At 43.9% G+C, this 27,818-nt stretch overlaps 1 protein-coding gene across 3 annotated transcripts; it reads right to left on the reverse strand.

The window, feature by feature from the left end:
* Nucleotides 1–140: 140 nt before the first annotated feature.
* PRDM2 (PR/SET domain 2) lies at nucleotides 141–27,730 on the reverse strand. Of its 3 annotated transcripts, XM_053451397.1 has the most exons (9): nucleotides 27,683–27,730; nucleotides 20,699–20,746; nucleotides 18,833–18,950; nucleotides 16,475–16,578; nucleotides 15,606–15,758; nucleotides 10,567–10,696; nucleotides 5,321–5,425; nucleotides 741–4,977; nucleotides 141–304 (listed from the first exon to the last, which is right to left on the reverse strand). In XM_053451397.1, exons 2-9 carry the CDS (start codon nucleotides 20,705–20,707, stop codon nucleotides 292–294), a joined length of 4,869 nt encoding a protein of 1,622 aa, XP_053307372.1. In that variant the 5' UTR covers nucleotides 20,708–20,746; nucleotides 27,683–27,730; the 3' UTR covers nucleotides 141–291. The 3 variants fall into 3 exon arrangements, with proteins under 3 accessions (XP_053307372.1, XP_053307374.1, XP_053307373.1); XM_053451399.1 differs by lacking the exons at nucleotides 10,567–10,696; nucleotides 15,606–15,758; nucleotides 16,475–16,578; ... (1 more) ...; nucleotides 20,699–20,746; nucleotides 27,683–27,730 and adding an exon at nucleotides 10,214–10,333; XM_053451398.1 differs by lacking the exons at nucleotides 10,567–10,696; nucleotides 15,606–15,758; nucleotides 16,475–16,578; ... (1 more) ...; nucleotides 20,699–20,746; nucleotides 27,683–27,730 and adding an exon at nucleotides 10,209–10,333 and having other exon boundaries at nucleotides 5,321–5,421.
* Nucleotides 27,731–27,818: the final 88 nt, after the last annotated feature.

Below are 27,818 nucleotides of genomic sequence, written 5' to 3' on the forward strand. Positions count from 1 at the left end.
ATTTTGTTCCAAGTACAGTCACATTAAAAAGATAAATTTACTCTTAAAATGAGTATTTGTTAGTTGAATGTTCAGAATCCGTTTTGGAATGAACAGCCTTTATTTCAGCATGCCAGAAGGATTATAAAAAAAAAAAAAAAAAAAAAAAAAAAAAAATTACGCGTTTCACTGCAAGGACTGGCGGCTCGAAATTTGCAGCTGTGTTTGCATTTTCTTGTTCTTGTAGTGCTTACAAATTCATCGTGCAACAGCTAGCCTGTGGTTCACAGACGGTCAGAAACAGGTCTTGCATTAAAGCAGGCTCCTGAGAAGAGGAAACACATAAAAATATTTTTTTTAAAAAAAAAGTGTCCATTTTACACCAAAACGGTATTATTATTGTATTATTATTATTTGTCCAATCCAAAAATGGAGATTGTAAGATCGCGAGAGCAGGGCCCTCTCTTCCTTCTGTACCCGCATGTAATAAAGCAATTCTAAATAGTCTTATTTTTACTCCCTCTTACGGGAACACGGCTCTTTAGGCCATAAATTTGGTAATATAATTTAAATACGCATTTAAAAAAAAATAAAAAAAAAACCTGTGGAAAAGCTGAACTTTAAGGGGTATTTTATGGTTATTTTTATAAAGGCAACATAAAAACATTCACCGAAAATTCAGGATGATTCCAATAACAGTTTGTCCATTCTAATAATTAGATTTTTTTTTTTTTTTTTTTTTTTTCGGATGGTAAAATTACCTGGATTCCTGCTTTCCATGCGCATCATCCCTTTTGCTGTCTGTACTCGTGGTTAGCTGAGAGCTTCTCGTAATTGGGCCACCAGCCCTCTCCCTGGATTTGCCCCTGAACTTGTCCATTTTTTTCTTTTTCGCCAAGGATTTGTTTTGCAGCTTGCTTTTTTGCACCCGGACGTGTAGTTTCCGTGCCGACTTTCCGAAAGATTGGGGCAGGCTGCTCAATGTAATTTTTTTCGTTTTTTTCCCTTCGGGGGCAGCGTGACCTTTGGCCGTTCTCACCGGGCTGGAGTTCCTGATACTGGGAAGGTTCTTTTTGGATTTCACCTGAGGTACGTATTTCCCATTTTGCTTGGACTTCACCGGTAATGGAGTCAACTGGATGGGCGCCGGCGCTAAACTTCTCGCCCTCGTCTTTCCTAAATGCGCCTCTGTGCTTTGCATTTTTATCTCCGCGTCAGCAGTTCTCCTGGTGCTACTGACCTTGCGTTTCTTGGAAGAAGACTGAAAACTATGAACGTTCTTTTTCGATGACTTGGCCGTGTGTTTTCTGGAGGGCGGCGATGCGGGCTTCTTGGGACAGCTGAAGGACGCGTGCTTACTTAGACTTCTAATATACGTGAACTTCCGGTTGCAGTACGGACAGACGTGAGAATCAAGATCAGACGGCAGCTCCGACTTAAAATCCGACTTCTGTTTGGCCGTCTTGTTCTTCTGCAAGATTGCTTTGTGTACCAGTTGGTTTTTCTTCTTCAGCGCACTCAATCGGAGTTTGTTAGAAGACATTCTGCTAATTTCGAGGGTAAAGTTAAGCTTTTTGGGCTGCCCCATATGACGAAAGGAAGTCTTTTCGGGGGCTTCCAGAACCACGACCCCGTTTTTGGGCTGCACGATCTGCCTCAGGGGCACCGGATTCTTTTTAGGAGTGTATCTCTTTTTATCGCTGGCGGACGCGCACACCAAAATATGTTTGTGCAACTCCGGCATGTTGTCGACCCCTTTTCCGCACTTAGTGCAACGTATCGCGGTAGTAAAAGTTTGCGGAATATTGTGCGTGGTAAAATTGGTTGCGCATGCCCCAATGCCCATGGGGTTTTTGCTGTGGTACTGGAAAGGCGGTGGTTTAAAGCTGGGATAGTGCTGGTTAAGGCCCATCCGGACATCCGGATCTTTTTGCTTTTCCCCCGACGCCATTATCTTTATTGTTGTGTAAAGTTCTTCTGAAGAATCGTTCAAATCTCCATCTTCTTCTGGAGATGGAGTCATGGGGTCATCGTCTGCCCCTGGATGATGAATCAAGCTGGCCTTACCGGGATCTGTAAAGTTCTGAGGTCGAAGAGTCCCACTCTCCAGTTCACGATGACTGTACTCTTTATCCGGGTGGAGATCCTGTTGGTGTTGTTGCAAGTTACAAAGAAAGGCAAATTCCTTCTTGCAAAGAGAACAGACAAATATCTTCCCAACCCCGTGAAGCAGAGAGCGATGCTCTGAAAGAGTAGACACCTCTTTAAAAAGCTGCACGCAAAATTCACATTTGAAGGGCCATTCTTCGGCATGTACGATAATGTGCTTGGTGAGGTCCTTAATGGATGGGAACGGCGACTCGCAAACATTGCACACAAAGGTCTTACTGAAACCTTCGGAAAAGGAATCCTTGACCCTTTTGTGTAACGATTCGTTTGTTGCCACCTCTCCGTCCGGTTTCTCTTTCTTAACCACCACAGCTGAAGATTCAGAGGGAGATACGATAGATGAAACCACCGATAAAGGCGGAGGAGAGGAGCACGAGGAGGAAGACGAAGAAGACGAACAGGATGACGACGATGATGATGACGACGACAGGGTAGGAGGTCCAGGAGAAGCACATATCGAATGATCGGCTGTAGAAGGCGGAGGTGAAAGGGACTGGGAAGGCGATACAGTACGTGAAAGTATTGGAAGCGGTGACTGGGTGCCTGCAGATAGCGGAGACGGGCACGACGGAGTGGGAGGCACGCTGCATGAAGAACCCGGGAGTGATGGAAGGTTACTGGAGAGCAGAGGTGGTGGTGGTGATGATGATGATGATGTATCACGCAGAGACGAAGGGCAATGAGTTGGCGAATGCGCCGCTGATGGAGTAAGAACAGGCGGCGATCGACACAACGGTGCAGAGACGCTGTCATCGGGATCAGGTGAAGCATTGTCAGGAACAAGAGAGACATCTATGGAGCCAACACCAATTTCCACTCTGTTCTCCTCTAATTTACACACGACCAGAGGAGTATCCGTCGGTGGGACACTGTCCCCAGTTACCCCGGGGGCATCGTACTCGTTCAACAAGACCTTCTTCAGCATACAGGTCGTGGGTTTTTTCTTTTTGGTGCCAGCACATAAGTTATTCCCTTTGTACTCCTTCACGTCACTGTCACTTAACGGCTTCTTGGTGACACTGAGATCCAGAACGGATTCCCAGGGAACCTGTGAGCGGCCTCTGCCTTCAGATTTTTGTTTTACGCCACTCGATAAATCCAGAGGTTGCTGGCTGCACACATTCCCAAAGACTACATTTGAAGTCCAATCCTTGGATGTTTTTACATCCTCCGAGCACATTGGGCTGGCATCCTCTCGCTCTTCTCTACCAGACAGACTCCAGACAGGGGAACTACTCTGGCTTTCTAACTTTGGTATTTTTGAGCAAACGCTATCGTTCCACGTGGTTTTCGCATCTGCCTGCTTAACAAAGTCTTTCGGGGTTGGGCTGAGTTGAGGAGACGTCGGAGGAGAGGCCGTGCGTCTTTTGAACCTATTTGTCCCGGCCGACAGAGAGGTCACGGCAGGGTTGACTTTGGGAACTTCCGAGAGCAACGCGGGACCGGCCGGAGACTTGTTACTATCTTGCATTTGAAGGAGCTGTTTAAGTTTTGAGGATAAAAATACGTTTTTTTCCTTCTGAATAACTATACTGTCACCGACAGACACGCTCAGAGGAATACCTAAAGAGGAAGATGGCGTTATGGGCTCGGCCTCCACCTCGGTTTTGATTTTCGATAGCAGAGGTGGACTAATCGTTCTTCTCTTTTTCGGTTCCATCTTCCCGCTGCAAGACGAATCGCTGAGAGGATTATCCGACGAGATCTGTAACGGTCTGAAGTTCTGAGAAACCTCGACCTTAATCGGAGTGATGAGACAGTTAAGACCCAGGACCTCCGTAGAGCTGGTTTCTACCTCCACGACATCACAACTGCTGGCGCTGGTTGGCTGTATCTTACCGTCGATGTAGTAGGCCAGGTTTTCCGTGATATTATTGGAAATATCCATAATATATATATCCTCCGCTTCGCCGTCTTCCTCAATTTCTGTATTTTCTACGTAAATGGTTTCGTCGGGTTTACTTTGTTCGCATTTTAATTGAGGGTCGTCGAGCATGTTGCCTTTTCTCCTCACGCCTTTGGGAAGCAGGTGGCGCTCGTGGACCCGGCGTTGATGCCGACGCATGTTGGTGTGCGTTCCAAACACTTTCTTGCAGTATCTACACGGGTGCAGCTCCCTCAATTCTCCATTTTCGTCTCCCTGCCCAGAATGTGAAGCTTCTCTGTCGGAGTCCGCCAGCTTATAATGAGGTCTACAACTGCTTTCTTCTGGTGCCTTCAGGGAATCGATAATAGGTTTATGACTTTCACCAAATTCCCCTGAAGAAAGGATTATGGACTTCCTTTTCGGGCCGGCCTCGTGGCGCCGCTCGTGCCTTCTGCGGTTAATCTGAGTGCCGAACGCCTTCCCGCAGTATCTGCATTTGAACGCGTGGTTTATGGAGGAGACATGGATATGCATGTGACGCTCTAAGCCTTGTTTGGTTGTAAATTTCCTCTCACAGTGTTGGCACGGAAACATGAAACCTTCTTGCGAATCTCCGTTCACCTCGCCCTTGAGTTTAGGAAGTTTAGCAGACAATTTCTTTTTGGGGGAGCTGTCTGGAGTCTCGTCAGATGTACTTTTAACATCTTCTAGCACTTCCGACTGGTCATCTTCCATAGTTACAGAATCTCTGTCCGAAAGCTCCTTATTCAGCTCGTCTAGCGCGTCGGGCTCCGTCGTGGTAGGTTCGGGACTTTTACTTTCCGGTAATGTCTGTACTTCTGGAGCAGCGATGGAAATGGGCTCCGGAAGGACATTCTGATTCACCATCTCTTGGATCACCGCGGTTTGTTCGAGAGACAGGACTGGCGAACCAAGTGGCTTCGTATCTTCTTCATTGGAGGCTGTGGAAAAAAAAAAGAAAAGAAAAAAAGTGTGTAATTTGCCTATGCTGTGTGAAGAAAACATAATAAACATGAAACCGGTGGGGAAATTCTAGCCCATAACTCCTATTTCCCATCTACCCCATTTAAGACATACACTTTGGCTCCAATATAGCAAAAACCCACAATGTATTCTTATGTAGATTTATAAGATTTAAGGAAAACATAAGTATTTCTCATTTTAACGAGTGACCGACATTGGATCCAAAAATAATACCGAAAGACCACTATGCTAAACATACAGACAGCGTATATCGCTTCATACCATGTTATGTCCTAAACACGACCGTAACGGAGCTCTTACCGTCTGTAGAGTCCTTCATTTCGCCGACACCGATTTCCGGAGGAGTCTTTTTCTCTTGATTGCCGAGTTCGGTTTTCTTTTTACTGTTGATTGATTTTCTTCTACCTGAAGGAGAAAAAAAAGCAGACAACAATCAACCCACTCTCCGGTAACACTAACAGGTTTACTATAGAACTTCCAACAGCAGCGCCCCAACACTCATTCAACATGCATTTTCTATATATTCCTATAGGAACGCATTTACCGTAAACCCCAAGGGGCCACATATCCATATAGTACTACATACTAATCAGAGATGGATCTCTCCTGCGGCAGCCGCTAAAGTCCTAATAATGCCTTTATACCATAAACCATACAGACATTCTTACTCTCCTGCGTCACAATCTACATATACATAACACACACATACATGCACACACATATACACCATTGACTTTAAATACATAAAGTCGAAAGGAAGCGAGGGTTATCGGTTGCGGGAATGCCTCATTCATCGCGTGTCAAATATCTGAAATGCTTCCATATCAATACATAGTTGACGTTGAGCGATCCCTCTGCGCCAGGGCAGCGGCGCTACTATTACGCTACTATCATAGCTGGGGCGGCCATGCAGAAGGCTCTTCTTTATAAGGGGAATCGTCTTCCCATAGAGGGCTTTTCATTATTAGTTTAATATTAGCCTGTTTGGACACTCTACTAAGACAACACATCTTATTCCGGGTTACACAGTAGACTATTACGGCATATTAAAGACATTATTATATGTCCACCGGGGGCTTTTCATTAGGAATGGGAAGTTCTGCCCCAAACGGCAGCCTCCAGGTGGATCGGCCAATTTACAGGCACGTCGTTAAACAAAGAGGGCCTCGACGCGTGGACCGGTCTTAGCGCCAGTTTTCAGTAGTACCGGATTGCCTTCTTCAGGCAGTATGGCTGACTTTGGTGTGCATGCGCGCTCCTCAAGGACGCCTTTGCATGTCCCGAGACTGCAGGGTTTATAATTGATCCCTGCCGAAGTCTGTCCGGCGAGAAGACCCGTCGGGTTACGCAGCCGTCACAAAGATTTTCCGTAACGGCTAATTCGCGCTTTGCACCGAAGCCATCTGTCTGGAGCTACGCGTGAAGTTACAGTAACATCAGAGCAACCGTTTCAAGTCATACATCAAAAGTATTCGCAATTCAGGTTTCCTTGGCAACAGGCTGCCGGCAGCCTCCGCATCAACTAAACGCAGCCGAGGCTCCGTCTCAGAAAATGCCTTTGCTTCAGGCTGCGTCCAACCCACGTCTCTCCGAGGTGGTCTCAAAGACGAGACTCAAAGACAGGCGACGTCATCGCTCGGCATTAATAATTACAGCGACCTGCATCCGACGACCCGTTTACGAGCCCCGATCTTGGGAAAACGACGGACTCTTCCGCAGTAACGAAAAGGTTTAACGACAGAACATCTTCATCTTCATGAGAAGCTTGTAATTAGACTTCAGAGATCTTAGAATGTAGACGAATGTTATTTGCCTCGATGTATCAAAAAGATAAAAGTTTAAAGGCTCCAACAGCAAAGACGAACGTAATAAAACGCTGCGCTGCTCAGCCTTCTTTCATACAAAAAAAACAACAAAATCCACCTGAGATTAAGGCAGATTATGGCACTTTTGGGACTTTAAAGAAGTGTCTGTCTGAATTTAAAGGCTCAAGGATCAGACAGGTGAGCTCTGCGCTCCAGAAACCATCTCGAGACATCGCTGTCCCTTGGGGATAAGATTCTACAGAACGTTATTTTATATATTATTATTATTTATAATTTATATATTGTTTTATTTAAAAAAATAAAAAAAAAGCAACATTGAATACTATCTGATAATATAACGGCGCCTTTAACCAGGACACTAATAGAAAGGGCTGCTGAATCAGCCAATCATCGATGGGGATCAATTGCCCCCCAGAGTATAGGCCGAGCCTATCACGTGCCATGTATAATTTAATTGAAGTTGTAAATGCCCCTTTTGGGCACACACACACACACACGCTTACCATTGTAATATATGTTATTACACAATATTCATGATACAAAATTACCAGATCTAAGAGGGTTTGCAATTTATATCTCCGCAGCCGGCCAAAATACATTTCTCCTTTACAGAGACGCGCTGACAAACGTTGAGAAGTACAGGCAGATACTTATCCATCATGCAACTTCACCGCGGAGGCACCTGATCGGCCCCCAATTTATTCTGCAGCATGAAACAAACGTACAGCCAAAGCCATTGAGAGATCTCTTCAGCATAGAGAAGAAGAAGGAGCCCTGGAAGTGGTGGTGAGACCCCCCGGAGAGCCTAAAGGGACCTCTCGCCTATTGTATGCATTCAAATGATTGGATGGCTGGAGGGTCCCTTTAAAGCAAAACTTGATATTTTTACAATTGTGATTAATATTGATATTTTTTCAAATATTATTGAAGTGAAACCCACCCACTTCTAACAAGTTTACTTCACACAAAGCAGACGCCTCTTCAAAAACAAAAATACACTCCTGAGCCGGAAGGTCTTCAGAATTTTGATGGCTTCAGTTTGACAGAAGAGACAAAATTCTGGAGAGAACAAAAGAATTATCTTCAAACACCTCCAATCCCGGTGCGACCGGATTACACGGACTCGTTATTACTTACGGGCTCCTCTGAAGTGTTTTATACTTATAGCGCCGCTGCGGATCATAAAAGGAATAAGAAAACCAAAAAAAGGTTTAAACTAAAGGTTTCTTCAAACAACTCTCACCTGAGCCAGCTTGATAAACCTCACATGCCCTCTCACTGCGTTTATACACTTGGTCCAAAAAAGCATTTAAATTTAGGAATGAGTCCACAAGTATGGTGGCCGCTGGAAACTCAAGTTGGAGTTCCATGAAGTGGAGAACTAATGCCTTGGCATCAGCCCCCTGCTTGTATATCACCCTGTCCAGTGGGCTAGAAGAAGGGCAGATCATAGCAGGGTCCTACCCTCAAACCAGACAGTTGGGGGAGAACGACCAGGAGTGCGCAAACGTGCCCCCCCAATGCAACCACACGTACGTGCCACCAACGAGAAGCACTTCTTAGGGCTTGATGCGTATTAAAAACCTTGATGGTCTTTGATGATGAGTATCTTCCACAAGGCTTTTCCCATCTTGAAGACCATCTTGAAGTGTCCTGGAAACCACTGGTGGTCAACAGACCAACAGCTTCTCTAAGACAGAAGACCAGCCATCCAATGTCGCCCTGGATCTGCAGGTAACGGCGACAGAGGGATGACCACGAGCGTGGAGGACATCTCGCAACCCACTAGACTCAAAACCCACCGAGAGACATCATCGGGATTCTGGGACTCCAAGGTCTTCAGAAAGTTCTAAATAACAAAAAGTCTAAAGAACTACTTTCCAGCGTCCTGATCCTACCAGATCCGTAAACGCCAACAAAACTAAGAATAATAACAACAACATTCTACTGAGAAACATAGAATTTAGGGCAGATCGGCCCACTCGGCCCCCGTCTAGTCTGCCCGTTTCTCCTGCTGTAAAGACTCAAACCTTAATCAGTCGTTGGTCTCGTCTTAGATTCAGGAGCCGTATGTCTACCCCATGCATGTTTAATACCCTCAGTGTATTACCCTCTACCACTTCCAAGGGAAGGCCATTCCATTTATCTACCACCCTCTCAGTAAAGTAACACAGTACACAAAGAATTCAAGCAACAGTTTTTGCAACACTTACTAAATAGTTGTTCTGTAATCTTAGATGTTCTCAACCCCGACACAAAGAGGCTTTTCTCATCTACAGAGCATAATGGGGGGTTTTTTCTATTACACAACGTAGGGAGATGACACAAGGTCACGAGCATCGGAATCCAAGGGTATCCCAAACGGCCAGAAGGCTGCGGGTTTCCCGGGGTTCTAAAGCTAAAGAGGTTAATCGGACGAGAGGTCACCGAGCGCACCTCCCGGCTTCCCCCCAGAAAACACATTTGCATTCGGTTAAGAGTTCGGGTTACGAGAAGGAACGCTCGCTGCGCTTAGTCGATTCGCGCCAGCCGTGAGTCACAACTACCGTCTACGGAATCAAGTCAATTCAATAAAACCAACGAAATAGAAAAACTTAACCCCTTTAGTACCAGGAGCCTGAGAGACGAGCGATGCAATGCATCTCCGTCCCCGAAAACAGTGTTACATAACACAAGGTATTTCTCCGACACCAAGCCAGTTTATTTTACTTTTACCTAGGCGGTCGCTTGATTAATGGAACAGCCTCTCGGCATACGTGGGAGAGGGGATTTAAACACGCGTGGGGTAGACATACGGCTCCTGAAGACGAGACCAACGAGCGATTAAGGTTGGAGTCTTTACAGCAGGAAAAACGGGCCGAACGGGGCCGACAGATAAATTAGGTGTCTGCTGGGGGGGGGTAATAAGGTTTCTGCTTAAGATTAAAAACAAAGAATTGGGCAACCGAAGTGCTCGGAATTGCATCATAAAGCGGTATAAAAAAAACCCACACATTTCCTGGTTTAACACCAGGTCACACACGGCTGCATGCGTGTAACACGGATATTCAGAGGCATACATATACACACACAGACATATACAGTTACTAGATCGCAGGTGAAATACACCAAAGGGTTAAGCAGAGTGGTAAATACCGGTGTCAGCTCTATGGGGTAAATCAGGGCTGAGGGTTTTGCCCCCTCGGTAGGCCCTGCGCTGTCTTAATCCTCATCCATATGACACTTCCCCGTGTCCTTTAACCCCTTGCATGCCCCGGCGCCCGCTCCCTCCCTCCGCGATCACGTGACCGGCCCGTGTCCAGAACTTTGCTGACGTGCTACGTGTCCAGAAACTGACACTTCGTACCACAGCCGCGCTCTACCGAACCTTAAAACAGCCGGCGCGCTCCGGGAGCCCCGGGGAGGGCAGGAAGGAAGAGCCGATCGCGAGGTTTCTGCCGTCTCAGGGAGTTCCAGTTTCCGGGTTCATGATATATCTGAGGAGGATTGTTGGAGAGGGGGGGGGACGGGATCGGAGGGCTGCCTGTTCGCAGGGAGGAGGAGGAGGAGTGCAGAGCCAGCACATCATATGATTCAGCCTTAAGGAGTAGTCGTCAGCCGATCAGACAGCAGTCTGAGAAAGGTCACAGCCCAGTGCAGACATTACCCAATGCCCCCTCCCTCCCCCCTTCGATCCGTGCAATACCCCCCACCCCCCCGAAACTGCCCCCATCTCCATACCCCTTCTGCCTTTGGGCGAGCTCTTCTTATTGCGATGGCTGGCGGCTCTCTCCTCTTCAATAGCAGCTGCTATCTCTGGGTTGTCTTCCCCATTGTACCAGACTAACAGCTCCTCTCCTGGCTCAATTGGCTGGAAGAATTAGAGACACAAATATAACACCAATCAGAGGGGAGGTTGTTAGTGGATTGCAAAAAAAAAAAAAAGGGAGAGAGTGGGGAGAGCAGAGAGAGGGCTGAGGCAGGCTCGGGGCCAGAGGGCGTGGAGCTAGCAATGGGGATTATAAACAGCTGTACTCGGCGCTAGCGACATATTTCCTAACTGACCAAACAGGAAGAGCAGACTGCAGGCAAAATGCCGGAGGATGGAGGGAGGGGGGGAGAGAGGCTGAATAGGCAAGGAGGGTTTAGTACAATCCCCTCTGCTGGAGGGAGGACTGCATTATTAAAGAGGATTTCACAAAGTATAGGAGGGAAGTTTGTTCTAAAGGAGGAGAGATGGCTTAGGTGGAATGTACTTTTACTTTACTGAGAGGGTGGTGGATGAGTGGAACAGCCACCCGGCCGGAGTGCTAGAGGGCAATCCAGTGAAGGGATTTAAACATGCATGGGTCTAAATCTAAGACGAGACCAACGACTGATTTGAGTCTTTACAGCAAGGAAAAGAGGCTGATGAGAGGGTGGGCCGAATGGGGCCGATCTGCTGGAAAATTCTGCTTCTAAAAGGCTGGGGGGCAGATAGCCAACAGGGGGGCATTTTTATGGCTCCAGATCAGCCCCGTCTGCTAATCATCGCATTAAAACTCATCGATGCTGCATCGGCGTCCAGATCCTAACGTTTCACACAAACAGAATCTGCCAGCAGATCGGCCCCATTCGGCCCCATCTAGTCTGACCGCTAGACTCGGGTCTTAATCAGTCGCTGGTCTCGTCTTAGATTCAGGAGCCGTATGTCTATCCCATGCATGTTTAAATTCCCACACTGTATTACCCTCTACCACTTCTGATGGGAGGCTGTTTTATTTATGTACCATACTCAGTTTTTGGATTTTGTTTTAATATTTCTATTTCATTTTATACACGATGCATAAAAACCTACAACCCAATCCAAGAATCCTCTGCAAATAAGCGGTATCTGGCACGCTGTATGTACACGACAACTCCCATCACACTGATCCAGACCCCGCCGTGTCCACTTGGGCCATAATACGGACCGCATTCTGGGGCAGTTCTCATAATAGAGGGTACGTATCCCCAGGATGCTTCCTTCTAACACAAGACCTAAAAAACGACCTTGAAGTAATGACCCTTGGCGGCGGAGAAATGTGATTGGCATCTTAAACGCGGTCGTCGCGGGCGATCCGGAGGAAGCGCCGTCCCGATCCACGTTACAGAAGCGGCAGGAGCGTGTACTATTAACACGCACACTCGCTCTGTTCTGGATAATGGATGAGGTATTCGGGACAAATCTTTTACCCCGGGGCAGTTAAAATATAGCATTTTCAATAGAAAAATAAAACTGTACTTTGGCCCCCGGTGCCAAAACATTCGCTGCAAAAGATTAACCGAACGTTTTGTGCCGTTAAGCATTAAAAAGGGAAAAAAATAAAACCAGGACTTTGGGAGCAACAAACCCAACGTATGGCTGCCATACGACCGCTTCTTGCTACAAATGTTACAGAACGCCGAATAGAATGCGCGTGATCCAAATAAACGACACCAATCTGGGTGGATTTCGGTCACGTCTGCGTATTACAAAACAAAATGTATGCGGAGTCAAACTTCTGCACCGTGCTCGCAGCAGGAGGTTTTTGGTTAAAATGTAACCTTTTGTGTAGAAATTCCTTGCATTTTTTTAAATCTTGGAAGTAACTTAGTAGCGCGCTCCTTCGGGTCCCAGCGACCGCACCAGATCAAAACGAAGGGGGCGCGAGGTCTGTTCATACAGAGGCCTCTGCTGCGGCTCTCCCTTCGGCCCGCGTGCCGGGGTATGATGCCGAGGGCCGGGGTATGATGTCATAACCTGGAGCTCAGCGAGGGAGCCCTGAAAACGGACCTGGAGCTCCCTACCACGGAGGGAATCAAGGAGACAGAAAAGGAGAGGAAGAAGGGGAGAGATAGGGAGAAAGGGGAGAGATAAAGAGAAAGAAGAGAGAGGGAGAGACGGATAGGAGAGACAAGGAGAAAAAATAGAATGAAAAAAACAGGACCGATAAAGAGAAAGGGGAGAGATAACGAGAAATAAGAGATAAATCGGAGGAGAAACGAGAAAAAAAATAGGACAGTTAAAGAGAAAGGGGAGAGTGTGCGTGTGTATGTGCGTGTGTATGTGTGTATGGTCAGGAATTATATGTGTAATCTGTCTATCCAATACTATTGCTATTTTGTGCCTAGAGGGAATAGATTCTCTGTAACACATTTAACCCGGGGGCTCTATGTAGTATTGTTTTATATTTTTTTTCAAATTAGTAATTTTCCGAGTCCTGCAACCATGAAGATGTCTGCCATGAACCATCTCCACGACTACGCCTGGTTACAACGAGGAGAATAAATGTGTAGGGGGTTACAGTGTACTAGTTAAACTGTGTATGGGTGTGTGTACTGTGCTATAATGATTGTATGTGCGATTGTACAGTGCTAGACTGCAGGGTTTCAATGTACAGTGTTAGAATGAGCGTGTGTGTGGGATTCAAAAAAAATTTTTAATTTGTGATTTATGAGATAATCAGCCCGATTCTAGAGCGGTTTGGGAAGCACCAGCATTCCTACATTTCCACATTTGTAAAAGAATTGAAGATTGGAACCTTGCGCGCGTAGCCACCGACCCGCTAGAGCGCCGCAATCTGTGTTGGCCAACGTCTCTTCCGAAACAGCCTTCATCAAACTCATTCACACGCGAGCGACACTTGGGGTAAACCTCTAACTCTTTCCAGACAAACTGCATGCTGGGAATAAACGGGGCCTTTGCATAATTATTTTTGGTTAGTTCTTCTAGGATATGCGGTCAGAATGCACATGGCCCTCATCAGATCGCTCTGTTTATGAAGCGTTTCGCCCGTGTTGAAAAGAAGGACCAACGATGCTCCAGAATGCAATGCAGACAATGGAATTCGATAAAACATTTACAAAAAGGCCGCATTTTACTTTAAATATTAATATTTGCATCTCGATCAGCGGGACTTTGTGGCCCCACCATGGACTACATTGATCTGCTATGGCCATTGGCAGCCAATAAGATGGTGGAACAGCCCTTCATTCACCAGGCGGGGAAGTGATTTAAGCCCCCACTCACCTACTTTTACCCCTTTTAACAGTCACATGCCCTACCACCCCAGCTCCAAAAGGCCGGTTCTTGGGAAAAGCGGTAATAGCGGAGAGCGGAGGCGTTCCTTTGCCTCGTATGGTAATCGCGCTGCTTGCGCCAGAATCGATCTTTAATCATAGCCCCCCCCAATGATTCAGGATTATTCCCACATCAAAATCATCCATTATCCAGAACTTCTTGATGTCCGTTATGTTCTGACAGTATATAATCCTGAGCACGCACACTCACGCACACACGCACCCTAACATATTTCTACAGATTCATTTCAGCTACGATGAAAAGTCCCTTTTTTGTTATCATCCACAGAATTTTCCTTTTGACAAGCGTTTCAAAATATAGAAAAGTAACTTTAAAAAATATATATATATATATTAATAGGTATGATGCGTTTGGGTCTTTTTTTGGACGGCTCCCTTAGGTCAAACATTTCTTTGCCCAGCAAGAGTTGCAGGGAGAGCCAATCAAAAGTCATTTAATAGTAAACGTTTACAGCATTCTGTACGTTAGCGACGTATTATTACCATTTGGAGACAAATAATCTCCCACAACATCCACCTTACAACTTATGATCGGGAAGAAGAGTCGATTATATGTCCAATAATTTGGCATGACACTAATGTCCCACTCATGGTGTTATGTGGCTTTAAAATGTATGGCCCTTAAGAGTGTGGTTGAATAGTGGAACAGCTTCCCAGCAGAAGTGGTAGAGGGTAATACAGCGAGGGGATTTAAACATGCATGGGATAGACATACGGCTCCTGAATCTAAGACGAGACCAACGACTGATTAAGGTTTGAGTCTTTACAGCAGGAGAAACGGGCTGTCTGTGGTGACGTTCTATTACAGGAGCGTCCAACCTGCGGCCCTCCAGCTGCTGCAGGACTACATCTCCCATACTCCTCAGCCAGCCCCTTAGCTGAAAGAGCATTATGGGACATGTAGTCCTGCAGAAGCTGGAGGGCCGCACGTTGGATGCCTCTGCTCTATTGGGATGAGGGTTCAAAAGGGTAGCAGCAGAAAATCCACGAACCCTTCCCGTGCAGGGATCTACGGCTGGGTTTATTTCCATCCCGGTAAATCTACGCTGTGTATTTTTCATGATGATGACGAGGAGGAAAGGCCTTTGAGCTCAGAAACCTTTGAACCTCCCCAACTACCCCATAATGGATTCGAGAACTTAATAGGTCAACCAGACTTCTGTATTAACCCGGCTTGGTGTCTTTTGTGTGTTTCAATGTGTCTATATCTCCGAGGAGTTTCCCTGGGGGTAACGGGATCAATCTTTGGTTTGACTCCATAATGTTTTCCCTGGTTTGGTTCGGGGCCAGAATTTGAGATTTAAGAAGCCTTAACGCGTGTTTCTCAAGCGTCTTTCTACATGGACACCATGTACCGCAAACGGTTAACTATAGAAACATATTAGATAGTGTTTTTAAGAGTATCAGTAATTGTAAATATGAGTTAAATGTAATAAGATCTTAAATATTATGGTGTAGCAAAGCCCTCCACACCTCGAGCAGTCAGTGATTATTACCCATTCACTCCTTATCTAAGGCCCTTGGGTCCCCTGAATTCAGGTGAAGAACCCATAGGATGTAAGACTAGACTCCGTTTAGTCTTAGACCTTGAGAAGCGAACTTAGGGTTCTGCGCATGCTCACGGGCATCCTATGTGCTGTACGGTTCCATCATAAGAAGCTTTAAACCATTTTTTGTACCTTTAGGGTTTTGTAGTAAATTGCCCTGTTGATCTCTAGAGGGCAAAGGTTCTGTTCCTTTACAGAGCGCGCCCAGTTCACGTAGCGCAACCAGTTGCCTTCCTGGGGATCCGTAGCGTCGATACACATCCACCCCAGGTTTGGGTAATAGACCTGAAAACGCGGAGACAGAAATGATCATTTAAGCAAAGCAATGAATGCACGATGGTGAACGCCAACGGTTACGCGTGGGAAAGCCGAACTGGGGCACAGGGGCCAGGAATAGAGGAATACCTTTTATTTATTTTTTTATTAGACCAACACAGAAGAAAAGAAGAGTCCTCTGAAGATGAGTCCTAAAACCTTATGTAACTTTACACCTTTTTCTATATTGGCCCAATAAAAAAGTATCAACTTAAACTGGACGGGTAGACAAAGGGAGCAGCCTCCCACCAGAGGCTCATACAGCGAGGGGATTAAACATGCGCGGGATAGACATACGGCTCCTGAATCGAGACGAGACCAACGACTGATCAAGGTTTGAGTCTTTACAGCAGGAGAAACGAGCGACTAGACGGGGGGCCGATCTGCCGGCAGATTCTATGTTTCTAAAGAATCTATTTTTACAACTATATACATTTTTCTCATAACCAATGAATGATAGCGGTGAACGCTTTGCCTGCCTCGGAGGAGTTTTTATGGACTTTGAAATGTCGCACGCCTGTATTCCACATCCATTTTGGTCATTGGTAACGGAATGCAGTTTTCCCGGTGCATCTCGGTAACAACAAACAAGAAGTCCGCTCGATTAGGTAGCAGGTAGATGCATTAGCCAGATCAGACCAGCAATAAGCCAAACCGAAGGTCCCAACAGGGGTCATGAGCCTCACCTCCCACATGTACACGTTATTCTTTACTTGGGACCGTTTCTTCTTTTCACCAACAAACGGGCCAAACTTCTTTCCTTTTGGAACCGGCTTTCTTGTCCAGATACCTACAGACGATAGATAATTCAGTGCTTTTTATATCTGATGTAAGTATATTACGCTTCTAATCACCAATTAAATAAATATTACAGATAAAAGATGTCCAATTACTTACAGATTAATATACACCTAAAAAGTGAATTAACCAAATTGGATATTTCAGAAGAATTTTAGACGTTCAGTTTTCTTTTTGGACAGAAGTGATTGGAGTTTCTAATATTTAATGGATACATTATATTAAAGGGACATATAGGAAGACACCAATTCATATGAACAAAGTCACGTAAAGAGTCTTTATAAAGTCCTGTGACCAACCAGCGACGTATTCCAGCCTAGTCCGACCAAAGCCCTGAGCCCTAGGAACATGGACAGATATAATCAGAAAAACAACCCGAGACTGTCGAAAAAAATTGGTATATTTAGATTTATTGGTTCTTTAACCCAAAATATTTAAGGTTTCATATTCACGAGTATTAAATGTATAAGCCCAGAAAGAAAGCCAGTGTATCATTCTCTGCCGGGTACAAAAAAATATCAAAGTATATAAAATAAGTTTAAAAAAAGAAATAAATAAATAAATAAATAATAAAAATAATAAATCTGTAACATATATTATCAGCCATGGAAACAGTAAAATGCGGTCACTGAATAAAGAGAAACCGGGCATCGCTTCAACCTCCAGGGAAGCCACCTGGGAATCCAAAATAGATCTTGCCTCGGCACGGGAGAATCAAAGGCTACGGTTTGCCGTGATCAAAACCAAGAGATGCGGATTTAAATCTCCCTTTTTAAACACCTAACTATCTCGGCCCTCCGGAAGGCACAGCATCAATTCTACAGCGGGTGAACCACTCAACAGAAAAAGCAGGAGAATCATCTCCAGAACGGCTTTACCAGCGGGAGTAGAAGTAAAAAAAAAAAAAAAAAAAAAAAAAAAAAAAAATAATAATAAAAATAAAACACGTATGAAGAAACGCCAGCGGGACAAATACCTAGATGACAGAGGTCACCGTGCAAACAGAAATGAACCCTTCACTAATAAACATCAAGGACCGTGTATGCTGCTACAATACTCTGAGCCTCCAGCGATTTATTCTTGGTTTTAATGGGAAACAAGGACATTTCTGGCTGTAACATAATTGCAAAAGGGTTTTCTAACCATCAGTTAGCCTTTTAAACTTAAACTTGCATCAGCGAACACAACGAGCCATTGGGACACAGGAGTGATGGGAGTGATAAAGGGCCATTGGAACACAGGAGTGATGGGAGTGATAAAGGGCCATTGGAACACAGGAGTGATGGGAGTGATAAAGGGCCCTTGGAACACAGGAGTGATGGGAGTGATAAAGGGCCACTGGAACACAGGAGTGATGGGAGTGATAAAGGGCCATTGGAACCCAGGAGTGATGGGAGTGATAAAGGGCCATTGGAACACAGGAGTGATGGGAGGGATAAAGGCCCATTGGGACACAGGAGTGATGGGAGTGATGGGAGTGATAAAGGGCCACTGGAACACAGGAGTGATGGGAGTGGTAAAGGGCCACTGGAACACAGGAGTGATGGGAGTGATAAAGGGCCACTGGAACACAGGAGTGATGGGAGTGGTAAAGGATCAGTGGAACACAGGAGTGATGGGAGTGGTAAAGGATCAGTGGAACACAGGAGTGATGGGAGTGGTAAAGGATCAGTGGAACACAGGAGTGATGGGAGTGATAAAGGGCCTTTGCGCTGGATTTCTGATTAATTTCATGTTATTTTAATGGACAAAGTGTGCTTTTCTTACAGAAACAAGCGATGCCAAACATTTGAGTGGTAGTGGCACCATGTTTCTGCAAAACAATAATAAATGGTACAAATCTGTTTTTTTTTTCCAGCCGTGTCCTGATGTTGCCTTTCAAGCCGATGTTTAAGGATATCCCTGTCTAAGCACTAATTACACTAATTCTACTAAACCTACAATTATGAGGCATGCGTCAGAGAGGGATTTTCTTAAAGAAGCAGTCATTCTGCTTCCCGTGACTTCAGTGAATAGCAAAGCAGACCTGTCCCGCCGTACAGATACAGTATACTTTATTTTATAGTATATATTATATAGCGATGTTTATGTGGAGAGAAACTTTTGAAAAAGGTCATAAACCATAACATCCAGAAGGCAGTATGATGTCAGCTGATGATGTCATTTGAGATCAGATCTCTAACATTGACACAGAAAGTAGCGTCGACAAATAGCTTTGTTGATACTTTTATAATTGAATTGCTTACCAAGCCGCGTCTTATCAACGTTAGAAGGCGAAAGCATTACTTCTTCAGGAATCCCCCTAAGTATATGTTCAGGCACTTCGGCCAAGGTCTCCGCTGCCCCTGGAAGCCGCACCGCATCCTACGCGTTAAAGAAAAACACCAAAGTTATTATTAAACTTCTCCTCTTGTCTGTGGAAGCCACATAAATTAAAATGACCCCTAGGATTTCTTCAGCTCCTCTCTATTTTAGCCAAATAAAAAAGGGAAACTAAACCCTAAACCACAGGATAAAACAAAAAAAAGCACGTATCTAATTTTAAAGGTGCAGTTCCATTTACTCTGCTAAATCTAACACTTTTGTAATAAAATACAGCATTAGAATAAAACATTACCAGTACTGCTGAATGCCCAAATTATTCTTTAATCATGTATTTAGCCTCGATCATAATTTTTTCCGCTGGAAAGAATTGTCACTTGGCATAAAAATTAAACCTTAAGTGTTGTTTCTATGTATTTACATTTTCAGGTTTATATACTAAGCATACTAGAGAGTGCACTTAATGATTAGTCCAAAGTGGAACTGCTGCTTTAAGAAATTAAACCATAGCACTGATCATATTTATGGCATGTTGACATATTTTAAAGAGCCATTTTCCCCCTACTTGCTTAATACCGTATTTGCTCGATTATAAGACGAGGTTTTTTTCAGAGCAAATGCTCTGAAAAATACCCCTCGTCTTATAATCGGGGTCGTCTTCTAATCAGACCTCAAATAGAGGTCTGATTAGGAGACTAAGATCCAGATCCCCCGCACCGCTGCAGGGGACCTGGATCCTCCTGTCGTCGCCCCCCTCCCCCCTCCCCACACACTTACCGGTGCTTCCGGAGGTGAAGTTGGCAGCGGGGGTTTGTATGCGTCCGTCGCAAATACCTTCCCCGACTGTCAGAGATCAGAGTTCCAGAGTTCCTGATCTCTGACAGCCGGGGAAGGTATTTGCGACGGACGCATACAAACCCCCGCTGCCAACTCCACCTCCTTCCGGCTGCCGCGGAATGAGACGTCAACCCGCTGCCCCGGCAATACAGCAGGAAATTGGAAGCACCGGTAAGTAAGTAAGTAAGTAAGTAAGTGTGTGTGTGTGTGTGTGTGTGTGTGTGTGTGTGTGTGTGTGTGTGTGTGTGTGTGTGTGTGTGTGTGTGTGTGTGTGTGTAGGGCATTTCTGGAATGCCTTACACCCCTATATGCCACTCTGGCACTTAGGGGGTTAAAAGGCATATTATGGGGCAGAGTGGCATATAGGGAGGTATAAGGCATTTCAGGAGGCAGAGTGGCGTTAAGGGGGCATTTAATAGTGCACTCTGCCTCCTGAAATGCCTTATACCTCCCTATATGCCACTCTGCCCCATAATATGCATTTTAACCCCCTAAATGCCAGAATGGGATATAGGGGTATAAGGCATTTCTGGAGGCAGAGTGGCACATAGGGGGTCAAAAGGCATACCATGGGGCACAGTGGCATATAGAGGGTTAAAAGGCATATCATGGGCCACAGTGCCATATTGGTGTGGCAAGCCTGGGGGCAGATGTGCGTAACTGGGGGACAGGTTGGAAAATACAATAGAAAATATAAAAGAAATAAAAACAAAAAAAAAATATTTTTCTCAATCATAGCTTTTATTAAAAAAAATAGTTTACATGAATTAACATTTACTGGTAAAACTTTTTTCCTTTAGGGTCGTCTTATATTCAGGCTTTTTCTTTTTTTCCTAAGTTAATATTCAGATTTTGGGGGGTCGTCTTATAATCAGGGTCGTCTTATAATCGAGCAAATACGGTAATTACCCCCCTCCAAAAAAATAAAAACCATCCCGGTTATTAAAACTCACCTGATTCATCTTGAGCCCTCTGATGGCGTGCCCCTGATCACTTGTTGCCTAAAACCAAACATACAATAAACACCCATGTATTATATATAATAATATTATTTATATACACACACACACACTTGTTCTTCCTTCTACCAGAAATGGAAGCCATTCGTTTGGTGGTAAAGCCAAGTTATTTCACCTTCTCCTCTACCATCTCTTGGCAATAGAGGCAGCCGCATGTTCCCAGCAACATAAAAGGTTTATTGAAAAGTAAGAAACCGGGTATCTCCACCCGTAATGCGGGATCGAGGGGGATCTTCTCGATCCAGGAAGACACCGGAGTAGTTCTTAAATAGCCAATAGGATGTAGGTGCCATCTTGACCAGGATGACGCAACACAAGCCAATAGGATAGGCAGCCTAGCGTAACAAAATGGTCCAGGTCCAAAGTCTCCTGACCAGTCCAAGGAGCTATAAATTGATGCCACAGCACAAGACCTCCATGACCGCTCCGACATGGCCCGGCGCTCTGATGGTGGGCTTTGTAAAGTGGCTCTTTGGGGGGGCCATAAAGCAGGCTGTACTGTCCCGACCCGGTCAGATGCTAGCAGCCCCAAGAACGGGGTTGTAGGAACCGTCTGTAACAAGGACAGAGAATTGGTTTTCCACCGTTCTCCGCAGGGGCCACTTCTTCTATACATCAGTCGATTGTCCAGTAAAATCCCTTAATATACATTTATCCATAAAATCAATACCACACAACCAAAACGGACTTTTCATTTAGTAACTAAAGAGGAGCGAGGAAGAAGCGTATTATCTGTAGGACACTAATAATCCACCATCTGTCCTCACCCATTGTATCTACCTCCCGACGGCTTGGCGGAGTAGCCGATTCATTGGCTCGTTTCCCGGTGTTACCAGCAGCCAAACAATCGCCAGACTCCCCACCAGGACTTTTCAAGGACATCACAAAGAAATCCAACAAGCCAACTTGCTTTATTTCTTTCTAAAGAAGCAGCCTGTCTCCTGAAAACTGTAGGAATCGCTGCGAATCATAAAAGGATCCAGTCAAAAAACAACAACAACTTTTAGCGTGGCGTAGTATTCGTACATTCTAGTAATAGGAATGAGAATAAACTATTGTTTAGATGTCACCTGTCCCACTTGCAGGGCTCAGAAGAGACACTTTTTTATGCACTTTTAAAGGTTTCGAAGATGGGTATTGCGCACAAACAGCTGGGAACACTACATGACATCATTAAAAGGAGAATGATGGAATGTATGATGTCATATGCAACATTTTATTTTGTAATATCAGGATTTATTAAGGTTATATGGGCATCAGCTTCTAATGAGAAGACAGGCAGGTATAGACAGGCAGGTACGGGAGGATGGTCCTTCCACAGTCCTGCAAAGCGCATCCTGACTGCCATGTAAAAAAAGTGCTAGGATGTCTCTGGTGTTTAAACCAATTCAGTTTCTAATTCAGGAGAGACAACCATGGATCCGGACACAAATGGAGGCCAGTAACATCGCTCATGGGCCAACACGTGTGTGCTCGAAAGTTCACTGCGAGCGCACGGGGGTCCCAGGACGCCCGCTCTAAATCAGAGGTCAGGTGCCAACATTTTTTAAAGGACCTTGTTAGAGGTAAAGAGTGTCAGGGTGAGCTCATTTAGAAAGTTGCAAAATATATACGTAGCTAGATAGCTTGAACCAAAATATGCTATAAATAATACAATTTAAAACTAAATGTATATTAAACGGTCTCTGGAATGCCAAGTAATCTGGACCGTTATTTCCATGTAAGACGGAACAAAAAGGTCTGTGCATCTTACACTATAATAAATGTACAGACACAGTGGAATAAACACACACACACACGCACGCACGCACATATATACACACACACGCATATACACACACACATATACACACACACACACACACACACTCTTCCTTACACAGACCTTAACCAGGGTGGGGTAGGAAACTTCTCCAAACTGTCAGCCTTTCCTCAGCGTATTTCTGTGCATCCGGAAGTCTTAAGATCTCGTAACGTTTACAGCTTTCAGTTACTCTGAATAATGGAGCAAAACAAAAAAGCACGACGGAGAGAACGCCTAGGGCCGTATCCAGCGTGCGGAACTCGCGTACTACGACCATTCCTTCAACGCATGCCATGGGCATCAAATAACTTATGCAGACAGTAAAAATATATATATTATTGATTATAGCGCCATCATATTCCACAGAGCAGTAATAAGTAGCGCGTTAGTTAACAGGTTGGAATCACCCATACAAAAGTTAAGGAGGATTCTGCTAGAACAAAAGCTTACAATCCAAAAGGCGTTGGGGTCCATAACACAAGACGTAAAGGTGCCAAACAAACACTGCTCTTTCCTGGAAGTTGGGCAGGCTCTGCTGGCCAAATGGAACTCGGTGGTCCAGATAAACCTGGAAGAGACTCGGAACCATTGAGTTTCACGCGCATTCCGCTGAACCCTGAAGGTCCTCGTGGACGTTCGACCTGATTAAGTAATCTGCAGGTTCTGATCGAGTAACCGAGTGAATGGAGCCTTCGTAGAACGTTTTTAATCGACTCCAAAGGACGGCTTTTCCGTCGAAGTGAAAAAGAGCTATTTCTGAACATATATCGTTTATGGGTCATCTTCTCCAGCATTGTCCTAGGGGCACAAACAAACCAGGACAATGTCTACCAAACTGCTTAGCGATGAACACTAAAAGAACAGCCAACACTATTTTTAATGATATTTTGAATTTGGCTAACAAATCCTTCATGTGACCTGTAGAGAGTTTCTTAAAGAAGGCGACGCAGCGAAGACACCACACAAAAGGTCTTCTGCGGCAGAACGGGTCCACCAGCAACGGAGATGAACCCAGGGGCAGTGTGAACACGCGTGTCCAGAGCTCGTCCCCAGGCATGCCTATCCATTTATTGATCACATATTAAGTCTTGGCCCTCCAGGTCTGGACCGGACACCACTGCTCCAATTCTTTCAATAGCACCAAGTCGGAAAGATCTGGCTTTTGGGAGAAAGGGGTCCTACTGCCCACTTTGAATAAATGTATTGTGTGCTACTGCTTTAACCCCTTGAAAGCCACGGGGGTGAGCAACACGGCTCTTTGTCTGTTAAACGTAAAGGCTTTCAAAACAAAATCCCTTCCTTTGTTTGAGAAAATCGCCCCACAATGACACGGATTTCATTGAAGTGAACCCTAAATCACGCGGATATAAGCAGGGTGGTCTCCATGCGGACGGGTCTTCTGGCAGCTCTCAGCTGGAGACCCTCCTTACACGACACAGGATTGCAAACGCTTTGGAGGACGCAGAGACTTAAAACAAATTGCAAACGCCGATTAAACGAGCTTCTGGCTTTTTGCATAGTCAGAGTTACTACCCTAGGGTGACCCGGTTTTCCCTTTTTATTTAGAATATAGAAACATAGAACCTGCCGGCAGATCGGCCCCATTCGGCCCTCACCTAGTATCAGTCGTTGGTCTCGTCTTAGATTCAGGAGCCGTATGCCTATCCCATGCATGTTTAAATTCCATATTTGCGGGAAAATAAATAAATATATATATATATATATATATATATATATATATATATATATATATATATAACCAGGTTGCATTTAAAAGGTATCATTATACAGATATATATTCACCTGTGAAGGTCACATCTCCAAACTAACCAAATCTGAGGATATGACCAAATAAAAGCCCATGCAAAACCACACACGCATCCTGATCATGGACACCTATAACATACATACATATATATACATACATACATACACACACACACATATATATATATATATATATATATATATATATATATATATATATATATATATATATTTATTAATAGCTACAACAATGCTAGCAAAAGGACCCAGTTGAGTAGGAAGTGGAGTGAAATGATCAATTGTAAAAATTATTTCAGCCGGGATGTCCTGCTCATACAAAGTCCTTTAGCGTGGATCATGGCTGAGTGTGATGGGAGTGAGCGCATTAGAAAAAAAATAAATACAGGGCACTGGGAGATCAGGAAATAAAAATTGGAACCCAAAATAGGAGGCTGCGTCCGATCGGGGAAGCCTGTTACATACCCCTCCCCGAGAACCTTCTAGAAGCCAACGGCTTTATAGGCTAAGCCCCGAGATTTAATTGCCAGGGTCTGTTCTCTAAAAGAATAAAAAAGTGAACAGTTTAATGCCATAAGCGGACTACATGTGAATTTATAAATATCTAGCACAATTTCTTTTGAGATAAAGGAGGCCTTTAAAAGGGCATTAAGAACCAGCAGTGGGGGGGCATTTACCTTCCTAAGGGCCTAAAAAGCCACTAGCCGACGAAACATAGCCAAGCGCTTCTATTCTCGCTGGCTCTTTAAATTAAAGCAATTTTTTTTTAATTTCGGTGGCCAGAAACTCCGCAAAAACATTTTTTCGGGCAAAATATTTCAGATGTTTTCAACAGGTAGCCAGACACAAGCGAGAAAATCAAGCAGAAAAATAAAGAAAATCCAAATATTTGTAACAGCAGGCAATTTTCCTTCTCTTGTGTAAACTATAGTATTGTTTTTACAAGTTTTTTTATTCAAAGGAACTTCTTTAGCACGGATGAAATTATCTTTACAGAACCTACAGCACGTTCTATAAAGACAGCCACATAATGCTTACGGTAAAAAAAATATATATATTTTAAAAGAAAAAAAATAATTTATTAAATGTTTCTTCTATAGAGTAATATATTAAAAAAAAATTCAAAAATAATCAAATAAATCACACAAATATGCTTTTTCCATGAACGCTAAAAGACACATTTGTAGCACTTAACCTCTGCCTTCCTGGATGCAACTTTACACAAGCATAGCCAGTTTGGCAAATCCCTTGTAATCTGCTACTGTATATTTAATATTATTATTAATAAAAATACAAACTTTGGAATTTTTATTTCTAACTAAATAATTCGCAAACAATTCTCTGCCTACTCACCTAAGCAATGTGTCCAATTTCTATTTTAAAAGTAAATGTTTTGAATATTTCAGTCCCAGACAGCAGTGATAAGAATAACGCTGGCAAGGAAAATGTTAAAGAATGCAGGTTCAGTTATAATATACAATAAACCACAAAAAAAATGTTTTCCTTCCTTTTTGCAGCTCAGTTTTTTTGTTCTTTAACGTGATAAAAAAAAAATGAAAACAAAATCTGAAACAATTAATTAGAAATTGCTTAAGTTAAGAAAAAAAAATGAGTTTTTTTTTTCTGTAAAACATGATATCAAGATATTTTCATGCAAAAGAAAGAGTGCAGTGAAAAAGAAAGCATGATGTGTCTAACATGGCGTCTTTGTCAGGAAGAATTATTAAAATTCTACTGTGTAAAATTGTCACATTGTCGCAGACACTAAAGTACCCCCTGCGGATCTGGTGCATCCGGAGAATTACCCCAGCCACGCACTTAAAAAAAAAAAATAATAAAAAAAAAAAAATCAACAAACATGCATCCAGAATGTATTAAGAACTAAGCACACTGCCACTGGCATTAATCACCACCTGTAATTTTTTTTTTTTAGACAAATTGCATTGTTTTTTAAATTAAAAATTAAAGAAAAAAAAAAAAGTATGATCGCAAAAAAAAAAAAAAAATACACTAAAATAAAAAATAAACAACATAAAAAAAACACAGCTTGGCAACCACATAAGTGAAAGTGGTGAACAGATCACTTCAAAACCACCCAAACAGGAATTAAAAACAGTGCTAGACAGATGGCTGCAAACAGATTATATTCATGAAATAATTGTTTGTGTATTTTTTAAATAAAAAAAAAAACACTATTCCTCTAAAAAAAAAAAATTATTTAAGTTTCACAATAAGTAGTGAACAAGGACAAAGAAACACAGGCAACAATAAAATAAGTTATTTAGTTGGAGAAAGTAAATTATTTTTTTTGGGGGGGGGTTATATTTTTCATTTGAAATATAGATTTTTATTAAATGTGAAACATTTTGTTTGTTTCACTATTACCAGAAAAGTGGGAGGGTTTTTTTCTAAAAAGAACATTTTTAAATCTTTGCTGAATATCCAAGTCTGATGAACCAAAACCATCAACAATAGAACAAAGCAATGGCTGATTCCTCGGGGTGCCACACACTGCTTGCTCTTCTGATGCACCAATGCTTGGCTTTTTAAGGCAAAATTATATTTAGATCTCATTTTTGGGGAGTCAGTGATGGATGGGAAACAAAAATCCAAGAAAGACTTAAAAAAAAAAAGGTGTGTCTACTAGTGCAGCAAAACACCAATCAATTATCACCCCCAGACAGAAATAATTGGATTAAAAGGGATGGATCTGCACCCAAAAAAAACTGCTAAAAATGCTGGAATTAAAAGATTTTAAAGAAATTACCACGGAGTTGATGCAGATCAAGGCTGGTGTTTTGTATACAAATGTAACAAGTTATAGAACGCAATCCAACCGAATGCAGCGATCAATAAGTTCAACGATGCCTGATCCCCACATCATGAGGATCATTAAAAAAGAGACTAGTGAGACCTGCCTGGAAAGTGCAGGGGACAACAACAAGAAAGAAAGAAAGAAAGAAGGAAAGAAAGAAAGAAAGAAAGACAGAAGCCCAAGGTATTTAAACAAAGCCATGTTATCATCCCCACAGCTGGTTTGTGCAGCACATGTTCATTGATACAATGTTGCAATGGGATGATTCCATCAAGGGGGGGTCTAGATGAACTGTGGCAGGGCTGAGCATCTCTGGGGGCCCCTGGGGGCCTGAATATTAATTATCATTGCCTGATCCTCTCTGTCTACCTTGTTTGAGAACTTCCTGGGGTTAAAGTGCCTCTCTCCAGCCTTCCCTGTGTTTTGGAGTAAAGTCCTGTGGCTCCTCAGTGAGTCCCCCCCCCCCCTGGCTGGTGCTGAGCTGGTGCTGAGCTGGGGGCTGATGGTTACCTACCTGCCCCGGCTCCAGTCCCCGCCAGCCTGCCTGATCCTCCCATTGACAGCAGCAGCAGCAGCAGCAGCAGCAGCAGGATCCCCCGATTGTATTCTCTCCAGCTCAGGCCTGCACACTGAATAGTACTCCCAGCATG

Source organism: Spea bombifrons, chromosome 12 (assembly GCF_027358695.1).
Source record: "Spea bombifrons isolate aSpeBom1 chromosome 12, aSpeBom1.2.pri, whole genome shotgun sequence".
In the NCBI taxonomy this organism is placed as follows: domain Eukaryota; kingdom Metazoa; phylum Chordata; class Amphibia; order Anura; family Pelobatidae; genus Spea; species Spea bombifrons.